Source organism: Aquarana catesbeiana, linkage group LG13 (assembly GCF_042186555.1).
Source record: "Aquarana catesbeiana isolate 2022-GZ linkage group LG13, ASM4218655v1, whole genome shotgun sequence".
NCBI classification, from domain to species: domain Eukaryota; kingdom Metazoa; phylum Chordata; class Amphibia; order Anura; family Ranidae; genus Aquarana; species Aquarana catesbeiana.
This window is the reverse complement of record NC_133336.1, coordinates 18,787,319-18,799,337: the sequence shown is the minus strand read 5'-3', so window position 1 is coordinate 18,799,337 and position 12,019 is coordinate 18,787,319. Positions and strand designations below refer to the sequence as shown.

General features: G+C 44.1%; 1 protein-coding gene across 1 annotated transcript in view; it reads right to left on the bottom strand.

Annotated features, from left to right (window-relative positions):
- Positions 1-1,185: 1,185 nt before the first annotated feature.
- The window catches only part of LOC141116507 (legumain-like), a 45,801-nt gene continuing 34,967 nt past the window's right edge, over positions 1,186-12,019 (bottom strand). Inside the window, exons 10-14 of the mRNA XM_073608882.1 lie at positions 11,913-12,002; positions 10,487-10,687; positions 7,513-7,683; positions 4,643-4,710; positions 1,186-1,777 (exon numbers count right to left, since the gene is read on the bottom strand). Of these exons, the coding sequence (XP_073464983.1) occupies positions 1,735-1,777; positions 4,643-4,710; positions 7,513-7,683; positions 10,487-10,687; positions 11,913-12,002 (573 nt within the window). The 3' untranslated portion in view covers positions 1,186-1,734. The remainder of the gene's footprint in view (positions 1,778-4,642; positions 4,711-7,512; positions 7,684-10,486; positions 10,688-11,912; positions 12,003-12,019) is intronic.

Below are 12,019 nucleotides of genomic sequence, written 5' to 3'. Positions count from 1 at the left end.
TGACCCTTAAAAATCGCCATAGGCGACGGTTAAAATTTTCTACAGTTTTGAGTTACAGAGGAGGTCTAGTGCTAGAATTATTGCTCTCGCTCTACCGATCACGGTGATACCTCACATGTGTGGTTTGAACACATATGCGGGCGTGACTTACGTATGCGCTTGCTTCTACGCGCGAGCACGGAGCGCTGTAAATTTTTTTTTTTCTTATTTATTTTACATTTTATTTTTACGCTGTCCCCTTAAAAATACATTTTTAGATCACTTTTATTCCTATTACAAGGAATGTAAACATCCCTTGTAAAAGAAAAAAAAGCATGACAGGACCTCTTTAATGTGAGATCGGGAAAAAAAAAAAAAAAAAAAACCACAGATCTCATATTTACACTTAAATGCAATAAAAAATAAAAATGATGTCCCTCTAAAGCCGTTGGGCAGAAGTGACGTTTGACATCCCTTCCGTCATCCAACGTCTTTGAGTCGAGTGGGGGGCCATCATTCCCTCACTCGACACAGTGCCCCAGAGGGGAAAGGATCAGATCGGCTCCGCCGCTACCGACATCTCCAGTAAGCGGGCTGAGACGACCGGACGGAACGTAGTGGGAGGGGGGTGGGCACCTCTCCTGTCGCCGATAAAAGTCATCTTGTGGGGAATCCGCCGTTAGGACCACTTATCTGAAAGAGGACCGCCCGGCGTTTAAGAATATGCCGGGGTTATGGCAGCTATCTGCTGCCATAACAACGGTATTCAACGTTAAAGTACCGACGTATAGTGACGGCGGGCGGTCCGCAAGCGGTTACTGTACAATTTGCTATAGAATAAAGTTTTTGATAAAACACAAGAAGCCCCACCACTGCCAAATACTTTCACTTTGGTTTGTTTGTTTGAGATGAGGATGGATCCCCTGAAGCCTTGGTAGCCATGGCTGGCGGCCGGACTTTAGGTCTGCGGTTGACAGCCGGGCTTTAATTCCACCTTGAGCGGCCCACCTTATTGGTGCATCTGGGTTTACATCTACTTTAATAAGGGCCGTTATTTCAACCATAAGGTAGCAGTCTGTGGTACGTACTAAAGAAATACAAGAATATTGACTTCCACAATTTATTATCCGGATGACAGATTCAATCTTTGAGGAACAAAGCTAAAACATTCTTTGCAATTAAAATATCCTAGTAGAAAAAAAAAAAAAAAAAAGAAAAAAAAAAAAAAAAAAGAAAATCTACACGCTAAGAAGTTAAAAGCTACATTTTCAGTTCGTGGTATTTCCCTAATATCAAACATTTGATTAAACTCAAGTCAGGCATTTCCTTCAAAACTGGCCAGATACATTACAAGTCAATCTCCACCCTTCGCTTTGGTCAAGCAGCATCTCAAGAATGGTCACCACTCTTCAAGTCTTTGTGATCTATGTTGTTTGGTGGCCTCTAGGGGGCAGGCCTTGACTTCCTAGGGGGGCGGTTTCTGACCTCCCTGGCCATTCAGAGAGGTCACACACACACTCCTCGCTCTGGTCGTACAGGTCAGGGACTCGCTCAAGCTTTGCAGGTCCAAAAAACACTACAGTCTTCGATAGACTTGGGTTTGTAAGTGAAGATTGGAGTTTGTATAGAAGATTTGTGATCTTGAAGGCAAAAAAACGGACATAATAGAGATGGGGCAAAAATCGCAGAGAGGGTTAATCATCACCAGGGCCCTCCTCTACTGCCCTCTGCTGGAAGACTCAGTTGTCAGCAGTGTCAGTGCAGATCTTGGCAGACATTATCCATAGCACGGGTGATGCTGTAAAAAAATAAAAATAAAAAAAATTAAAAAAGTGTCAGTGTGCCTCCAAAATACAAATTATTACATAACAGGGCAAGGCAGGAAAAGAAAAGAAGAAGGAAGAAGGAGGAAGAAGAAGGAAGAAGAAGGAGGAAGAAGGAGGAAGAAGGAGGAGGAAGAAGGAGCTCACCAATCTGGACCCACAACTGGAGGGCCATTATCATATAGAGTGCCAGGAAAAGGCCATCCAGCGCCCAGGGCAAAGATGCTAAACTGTGACTCCCCTTCCCGTAGGGTTAGGGTGCCCACATCCCTGCTATAAACCATTGCCCCCAGGGCAGCCGCACCTCCTGCCGAGCCGAGTAATAATAGAAATATTGCGCTTCAATCATCCTGACACCATACCAATCATGGTGCCGGGATGATCGAAGCTCCAACACCAGCCGTCGCCCGACAAATTGCCCGGGAAAATTTGCTCAACCCCCCCCCCCCGGGCCTTGCCACGATTTTCTTATACACAGCCGGTCCCAGGTGCCAAAAAGGTTGGGGACCACTGGTTTAGAGTAAGGCGCCACACTTAGCAGAGGAGTCTTGACATGGCAAATGCATGCAACTAATGCCGCATACACACGACCGGAATTTCCGGCAGAAAGGGTCCGACGGAATAATACCGGACATTCCGATCGTGTGTGGACTTCATCTGACTTTTTCTTTCGAAAATTCTGATGGACCTTAGAAATAGAACATGTTTGAAATCCTTCCGACGGACTCAATTCCTATCGGGAAAACCGTTCGTCTGTATTCTATTCCGACGGACCAAAAACAACGCAAGGGCAGCTATTGGCTACTGGCTATTGAACTTCCTTTTTCTAGTCCTGTCGTACGTCATCACATTCTAAACGATGACTGGCAACTTTTGAGTAGTTGGAACCGATTAATTTTAAGTGTGCTGGGGACCCCTTAGTAATGTATACTGTGCAATGAACTGTAAAAAGTGATGTGAAATTCACACCCAAACTAAAGTCCATGTGCCATTGTATAAAGATTTTTAAACCATAAATATAACAGTCCTTGGATAAACGGTGAAAACAGATTATGTAACCAGAAGTGGTATTCCACGTGACATCGGTGTTGAGGTGAAGACACAGACAAAAGAACCACCACCGGTTAGTGAGGAGGCCTCAAATGGGCATATGCTCAGTGAGTCAACAAGGCATATGGTGTAAATCCCGAAGTATGGGACCTCCACGTCTGGGATCAAGATGGAGGGCAGTCCAGTTGGTCAAGAGAGGTCACAGAGAAGCAGTCCTCAGAAGCAGCCAACTTTTTAGACCAAATCCTCTCAAATGTTCAAAATAGCATGACCAAAAAAGAAAATACTCCACATAGTGTCAATCCGTATAACCATAGAAATGTATTTTAAAAAATTTGAAACAGTCACATTTAGAAAGCGGATCAAGCACTTGAAATCAAGGTTTGTGGGTAGCGCAACAACATCAGCAGGGCTCGTCCCAACGCGTTTCGTCTAAAGAGACATAAGACGAAACACGTCGGGACGAGCCCTGCTGATGTCATTGCATTACCCACAAACCTTATTTTCAAGCACTTGATCCACTTTGTGAGTCTTTCCAATTTTTAAAAATACATTTCTATGTTTATACGGATTGACACTATGTGGAGTATTTTCTTTTTTGGTCATGCTATTTTGAACATTTGAGAGGATTTGGTCTAAAAAGTTGGCTGCTTCTGAGGACTGCTTCTCTGTGACATCTCTTGACCAACTGGACTGCCCTCCATCTTGATCCCAGACGTGGAGGTCCCATACTTCGGGGTTTACACCATATGCCTTGTTGACTCACTGAGCATATGGCCACTTGAGTCCTCTTACTCCAGTAAGCCTCCTCACTAACCGGTGGTGGTTCTATTGTCTGTGTCTTCACCTCAACACCGATGTCACGTGGAATTCCACTTCTGGTTGCATAATCTGTTTTCACTGTTTATCCAAGGACTGTTATATTTATGGTTTAAAAATCTTTATATGATGGCACATGGACTTTAGTTTGGGTGTGAATTTCACATCACTTTTCACAGTTTTTTTGTGATCCGTGCACAGTCTACATTAGTTTGTGTATATATGATTTTTTTTACCACCATGAATTTTTGAGCGCTGCACAAAATTTTACCTTTCACATATCCCTTGATTCACACTTGTCTTATGCCGCGTACACACGATCGGACTTTCCGCCAACAAAACCGTGGATTTTTGTTCGAAGGTTGTTGGCTCAAACTTGTCTGGCACACACACAGTCACACAAATGTAGGCCAACAATTACGAACGCGGTGACGTACAAGATGTACGACGAGCCAAGAAAAAGGAAGTTCAATAGTCATGTGATATCTCCATTGGGAACGCTAGTTTTACAAGACCGAGAGCTTCCGGCCCGTACTTGATTCTGAACATGCGTGAACTTTTGTGCGACGGACTTGTGTACACACGATCGGACTTTCCGACAGCAAAGTTTTGTTGGCGGAAAAATTTGAGAACCTGCTAGCCAACATTTGTTGGCGGAAAGTCCGACAGCTAATGTTGGATGGAGCGTACACACGGTCGGACTTTCAGCCAACAAGCTCACATCCAACTTTTCCTGCCAGAAAATCCGACTGTGTGTACCCAGAATTAGTGTTGTGCTGGCTGCTATTTGATATGCGTTTGCATGTCAGCGCAATATACACCAATTTTTCACCTTTCCTTTATGCTAATTTCAGATAAATCAGAGCGGCTGCCATTGTTGTTTTTTTTCAGAAGAGTCGCAGGGTGAAGGATAAGGAGCAGATATATAGACGACTATTAACATTACTACAAGGAAAGGCAGAGATGGTTACCTCTCTAGTGGAAATCCGGATTCACAGAGGTTCACCAGAGTGTACAGCTGTCTCATGGAATATTCATACTGTAATGACAAATACACAGTCAGGTCTCATATCACCGCTAACACAGAACCTTTTAGGATTAGCATGTTCTACAACGAAAGCTTATCCTGGATATCAGAGGGTCTATACTTCTGGCACAAAATGAGGTCTCCGACCAAGGATTGGGATTTCCTGTGATTTTAAATACACATTGGGGAATTAAGCAAAGATTGGTGAAAGCACAAAGTCGGCACCACTCCTTTAAGCTGAGAAAATGGAGCAGAACCTCTTCCTTTAGGCTGGGTTCACACTATTGGGAACACAGACATTGCATGTGATTTACACCGCATTGCTGTGCAGATCACATGCGATGTGAATTTAGCCATACAGTTTGTTATTGCATTTGCACGGAAATGCTGCAAGGAACCTTTTTTTCCCCCCCGCACTGGAATCGGATCGCATTGGGTGTTCACACCCATGCGATCCGATTCCTGCCTGAATTTAGTTTGCACTGCGATCTGCAAACCGATCTGGGGGGAGGGCGTCATTAACTTTGTATGGACGCCCGGTTCGCAAGGGGCAGCTGAACTGCCCTTTGAGGGAGATGCGATTCCTGCATCGCAGTTAACCGGAACTTAGGACTGATCAGCTCCCCGTTCTATGCTGTGCCTGTGGAAGGCAGAGCTGCATACTCAGATGCCTCTGCCCATTCCTGCTTCCTTCTCAGCTGAGATCAGTAGGGAGGAGAAGAGGGATATGCAGGCTCTGCTCGTGTAGTGTAATCACTGCATGGGCAGAGAGAGGAATGAGAGTGCTTACCAGGTCTGACCTGGCAGAGAACTATGGCAGTTTTCTATAAAAGGAAAGTGCCATGATCTTTTAGTTAATTAGGAGAAGAACCCGCACCAGTTTCTATTTTGCTTTAACCGCTTCAGCCCCGGAAGGCTGCTGAATGACCGGGCCATTTTTTGCGATTCGGCAATGCGTCGTTTTAACTGACAATTGCGCGGTCGTGCGAGGCTGCACCCAAACAAAAGTCACGTCCTTTTTTTCTCACAAATAGAGCTTTCTTTTGGTGGTATTTAATCATCTCTGCGTTTTTTATTTTCTGCGCTATAAACAAAAAAAAGAGTGGCAATTTTGAAAAAAAAAAAAAAAAAAAAAAAAAAACAACAAAAAAAACAAAAAAAACACAATATTTTGTACTTCTTGCTATAATAAATATCCCCATTTTTTTTTTTAAATAGCAATTTTTTTCTCAGTTTAGGCCGATATGTATTCTTCTACTTTTTTTTTTTTTTTTTACCAAAAATATCACAATAAGCTCATATTGATTGGTGTACGCAAAAGTTATAGCATCTACAAAATAGGGGATAGATTTATAGCATTTTTATTATTTTATTTTATTTTTTTACTAGTAATGGCGGCGATCTGCGATTTTTATTGTGACATTATGGCGGACACATCTGACAATTTTCATACATTTTTTGGGACCATTGGCATTTATACAGCGATCGGTGCTATAAAAATGCATTGATTACTGTAAAAATGTTACTGGCAGGGAAGGGGTTAACTGTGTTCCCTGTGTGTGTTTATAACTGAAGGGGAAGGGGACCGACTAGAGGAAATGACCGATCGTGGTTCCTAGCTAATATGAACACACGATCTGTCACTCCTCTCAGAACAGAACAGGGATTTGTGCGTACACACACACTTCTGTGTTCTGTCCCTCGTGCTCGTGATCGCTCGTGGCCGGCGGTCATCGCGTCCGTCGGCCACGAGCATCGGCACCCCCGCTGTGCAGCGGGCGCGTGCACGCCTGCCATCCCGATCGCCGACGTTTAGCTACGACGGTTCGCGGGATCGCGCCGACCTGCCACAGTAAAATGATGGCGGCTGGTCGGCAAGCGGTTAACTAGAAGAAGAACCCGCACCAGTTTCTATTGTGCTTAAAAATAGAAACTGGCATGAGTGGCGCAGACAGATGCTCTGTTAGAGCACCGCTAAAACAGCGCTAAAGTGCCAGTCGTTTTTTCTGCTTTGCTTTGGCGCTTTTCGGGCACTAGCGGGCCGTTTTTTTTTTTTTTTTTTTTTTTTTTTTAAGTGCTGCCCATTCATTGCAATGGGCATGGAGCATTCTGCTAGCGCTATTTACAGCGCTCCCAACCCGCCCCAGAGATGCTGCTTGCAGGACTTTTTATAACTTCCCTCAAGTGCACTGCCCCCAGCGCGAAAACACTCATTGCAATTAATGGGAGGCAGTTTTCAGCGCTAAAACACCTGAAAACGGCCTTCGGGTGAAAGGGGTCTAAAATGTGATGCACAAAATTGCACTATTTATTACATTAGAGTGGTGCAGGAAGCACAGTTAAATTCCTCGGACAAAGTAAGCACACCTCATATGAAGAATGCTTATATAATAAAGTTGTATTCAGTATATAAGCACTATTATACGATATGACATAGTTGGATATTTGTACCAATCACATCATAATACAGGAAAGGTATTTGCTACATTATTATTTCCAATCTAATCTGGATGTAGATCAGTAGAGTGAGCACCACTGAGCCATACAGCAGCGGATGTTGAAGAATACATATGGGAAGTCCGGATAGAATGATGAGAGAGGAGGAAGAACCCAACATTTTGGGGGGGTGTAGAACTGACGGGTCACGCTCTATGAATTAACTTTTTTATATTGCACTGTAAATTCAAAATCTTTCACGAACTGGTGAAGAGGGAAAACGAAGTGTGACAAAATGAGATTTTCCTGAAGGAGGAGACCCTGTGACACCCCTAGGAGAAGCAGCAGCTTGAGGCTGTGAGATTGAGCAGGACTTACCAGAGGGTTGTGCCAGTTGAAGCACTGCGTCTTGAAATGTTCAGCAGCGGCGCGGTAACACTTGCGATCGTTAATTTCCGTCTGATCGGTAAGAATCTCTTCTGTCAACTCATCGGATTCCGTCACCACAGAAACAATCTTCTTCACCGATTCCTTGATCAAGGCTTTGGCCTGGAAGGAAGATGAGGAGGGATGGATATGAAAGCCGGCTATGATATATTGATATGATAGAAGGACCAGATGTGGAGAATCAGAGGAGCTTAGAAGTATCTCGGTCAGTGACCACACTTCTCTATTGTTGATAAGCAACACAGCTTGCTGTGACCCACCATCCTGATTGGACAATGATGGGGCACCACCATATGGATGACGCCAACATTCTGCCCCCGGCAAGTGTCCAGTGTTAGACTGACAGCACTATTCAATGCCGTACAACCTGCCTGGCAATGCATGAAGCCAATATGAAGACAGATTTAGGTATTTATACTCACAGTATTTAAACCACTTCAGGTCCTTAGGAGGTTTTAAAAAAAAAAAAAAAATTCTGGACTTGAAGTGGTTAAAACAAGTTCATAGCTACAGCTGGAAAACTAAGATTGGAATATTTTATTATTATTATTTTTTTTAAGCCGGTCAATCACTTTTACGATAGCACAATCTGTGCTTAAATAGCTGCATCAGAGTGTGATAGCAATAAAGTTACAAAAAAAAAAAAAAAAAAAATAAAACAGTATCTCACAAAAGTGAGTACACCCCTCACATTTTTGTAAATATTTTATTATATCTTTTCATGAGACAACACTGAAGAAATTACACTTTTATACAAGCTGTACATTCACTACTTTACATTGTAGCACAGTGTACATTTTCTGTTCCCTCAAAATAACTCAACACACAGCCATTTATGTCTAAACTGCTGGCAACAAAAGTGAGTACACCCCTAAGTGAAAATGTCCAAATTGGGCCCAAAGTGTCAATATTTTGTGTGGCCACCATTATTTTCCAGCACTGCCTTAACCCTCTTGGGCATGGAGTTCACCAGAGCTTCACAGGTTGTCACTGGAGTCCTCTTCTACTCCTCCATGACGACATCACAGAGCTGGTGGATGTTAGAGACCTTGCGCTCCTCCACCTTCCGTTTGAGGATGTCCCACAGATGCTCAATAGGGTTTAGGTCTGGAGACATGCTTGGCCAGTCCATCACCTTTACTCTCAGCTTCTTTAGCAAAGCAGCAGGGAGGGGATCATGCTCTGCTTCAGTATGTCACAGTACATGTTGGTATTCATGGTTCCCTCAATGATCTGTAGCTCCCCAGTGCCGGTAGCACTCATGCAGCCCCAGACCATGACACTCCCACCACCATGCTTGACTGTAGACAAGACACACTTGTCTTTGTACTCCTCACCTGGTTGCCGCCACACACGCTTGTCACCATCTGAACCAAATAAGTTTATCTTGGTCTCATCAGACCACAGGACATGGTTCCAGTAATCCATGCCCTTAGTCTGCTTGTCTTCAGCAAACTGTTTGTGGGCTTTCTTGTGCCTCATCTTTAGAAGAGTCTTCCTTCTGGGACGACAGCCATGCAGACCAATTTGATGCAGTGTGCGGCGTATGGTCTGAGCACTGACAGGCTGACCCCCCACCCCTTCAACCTCTGCAGCAATGCTGGCAGCACTCATATGTCTATTTCCCAAAGACAACCTCTGGATATGACACTGAGCACGTGACCTCAACTTCTTTGATGGACCATGGTGAGGCCTGTTCTGAGTGGAACCTGTCCTGTTAAACCGCTGTATGGTCTTGGCCACTTGCAGCTCAGTTTCAGGGTCTTGGCAATCTTCTTATAGCCTAGGCCATCTTTATTTAGAGCAACAATTCTTTTTTTCAGATCCTCAGAGAATTCTTTGCCATGAGGTGCCATGTTGAACTTCCAGTGACCAGTATGAGAGAGTGAGAGCGATAACCCCAAATTTAACACACCTGCTCCCCATTCACACCTGAGACCTTGTAACACTAACGAGTCACATGACACCGGGGAGGGAAAATGGCTAATTGGGCCCAAGGGGGTGTACTCACTTTTGTTGCCAGCGGTTTAGACATTAATGGCTGTGTGTTGAGTTATTTTGAGGGGACAGCAAATTTACACTGTTATACAAGCTGTACACTCACTACTTTACATTGTAGCAAAGTGTCATTTCTTCAGTGTTGTCACATGAAAAGATAGAAGAAAATATTCACAAAAATGTGAGGGGTGTACTCACTTTTGTGAGATACTGTATGATTGAGCGTTTTCTCTTCCATGACTTCATATAAGATATATTATTGGTCTTCTAGGAGGATATTTATATAAACAGTATTTATTGGTCAAGCAACGCACCAATAATGAACCAGGTGAGTTGTAGCCATATACTAGACATATGCACCGCTGAGAATGCCCATCCCCCGCAGATACATGAAAATGGACACATAGGTCCCGCAGGAGACATGTGAGGTATCGCCGCAAACACCGGAGAGAGAGCAATAATTCTAGGGCCATCATTTACAATTAACTCTACACTGATAACTTGTAAAGGCTTTTACAGAGTCTCCTATAAAAAAAATTAGAGAGTGATGACACATTCGGTGACTATTTACTCTTTTTTTTTTTTTGTAAAATATAAAAGGGTATTATATTGTGTTTGTGTGCATGAAAAAATCCATTTGTTCCTAAAAATATGTTTGATAAATGAATGCAAAAATATTCTGCAACATAAAAAATTGCAACGCCCACCGTTTTATTCTCCAGAGTCTCTGCTTTCAGAAAAATATATAATATTTCAAAGTTCTAAGCATATTCTAGCAAAAATGCTGATTTTTAACTGTTTGTAAATGCTGATTTATTTGTTGTTGTTTCTTATCTATCTGCAGTTTAGCTATAAAATGCAAACTAAAACCTTAGATTTGATTGCATCATGGGGCGGCTCCCCTCACCTCCTGTAGGGCCTTTATCCTGTGCAGTGCATCCCGAGCCTCGGCAGCATCATTGGAAGCCAGGAACTTCCTCTTCAGGATGGCCATGGGCACCTCTGGGCTGGGGGTCAGGTGCAGGTTGTGTATGGGCTCCAGGGTCATGGGAGGGGCGACTTTTTTACCGCTACCCTGGAACTGACGCACCTTCATCTTAGAAATAGTCTGAGAAGGAAAAAGCAACAAGATACAGAATATCAATAACAAAGTCTCATTGAGTTTATAGATTTAACCCCTTCCTTAGGAGATATTAGTTTCTGACAGAACCGACCACCTAATGCAGAACAGACCACAAACACACACAGTACATTTCTGCCATACATGCACATACTCCTCTGTGTTGCCTCTTTAAAACGTCATGTTTGAGCTGACAACACAGCGCCTCCGATTTCCCGGCAGTGTTGTCAGCTCTTCCTACTTGACTACAGAACTCCACCCATCCCCCCACCCTTCATTGATTTCTTGTTCCAGCAATGCTGCTACCATGACTCCTAGAAGCCTGTCCACAGACTATGTATAGGAGAAGGCCACCTGAGAAGGTCAGAGACTGCAGTATTACAGGAGATGCTCAGAGACTATTGGCATTGTTGGAGACATCACACAAGACGGCTAGAGATCACTGCTATAACACTGCATGTAAAGTAAAACTGTGTGACATGATACAGGAGACGGTCAGAGACTGCAGACCTACTACAGGAGACGGTCAGAGACTGCAGACATACTACAGGAGACGGTCAGAGACTGCAGACATACTACAGGAGACGGTCAGAGACTGCAGACATACTACAGGAGACGGTCAGAGACTGCAGACCTACTACAGGAGACGGTCAGAGACTGCAGACCTACTACAGGAGACGGTCAGAGACTGCAGACCTACTACAGGAGACGGTCAGAGACTGCAGACCTACTACAGGAGACGGTCAGAGACTGCAGACCTACTACAGGAGACGGTCAGAGACTGCAGACCTACTACAGGAGACGGTCAGAGACTGCAGACCTACTACAGGAGACGGTCAGAGACTGCAGACCTACTACAGGAGACGGTCAGAGACTGCAGACCTACTACAGGAGACGGTCAGAGACTGCAGACCTACTACAGGAGACGGTCAGAGACTGCAGACATACTACAGGAGACGGTCAGAGACTGCAGACATACTACAGGAGACGGTCAGAGACTGCAGACATACTACAGGAGACGGTCAGAGACTGCAGACATACTACAGGAGGTGGTCAGAGACTGCAGACATACTACAGGAGGTGGTCAGAGACTGCAGACATACTACAGGAGATGGTCAGAGACTGCAGACATACTACAGGAGATGGTCAGAGACTGCATATATAACACAGGGGAAGAAGGTCAGAGACTGCAGAAAAAAAATCCATCACTCACCCGGTTCCCAAACTGCATCACATGACTGGTGTTGGTGTGTTGCTTGACCAGTAAAAACTGTTTGTGTAATGTTTCCTTGGACAGATCCTCCTAGAAGAGAAATAATA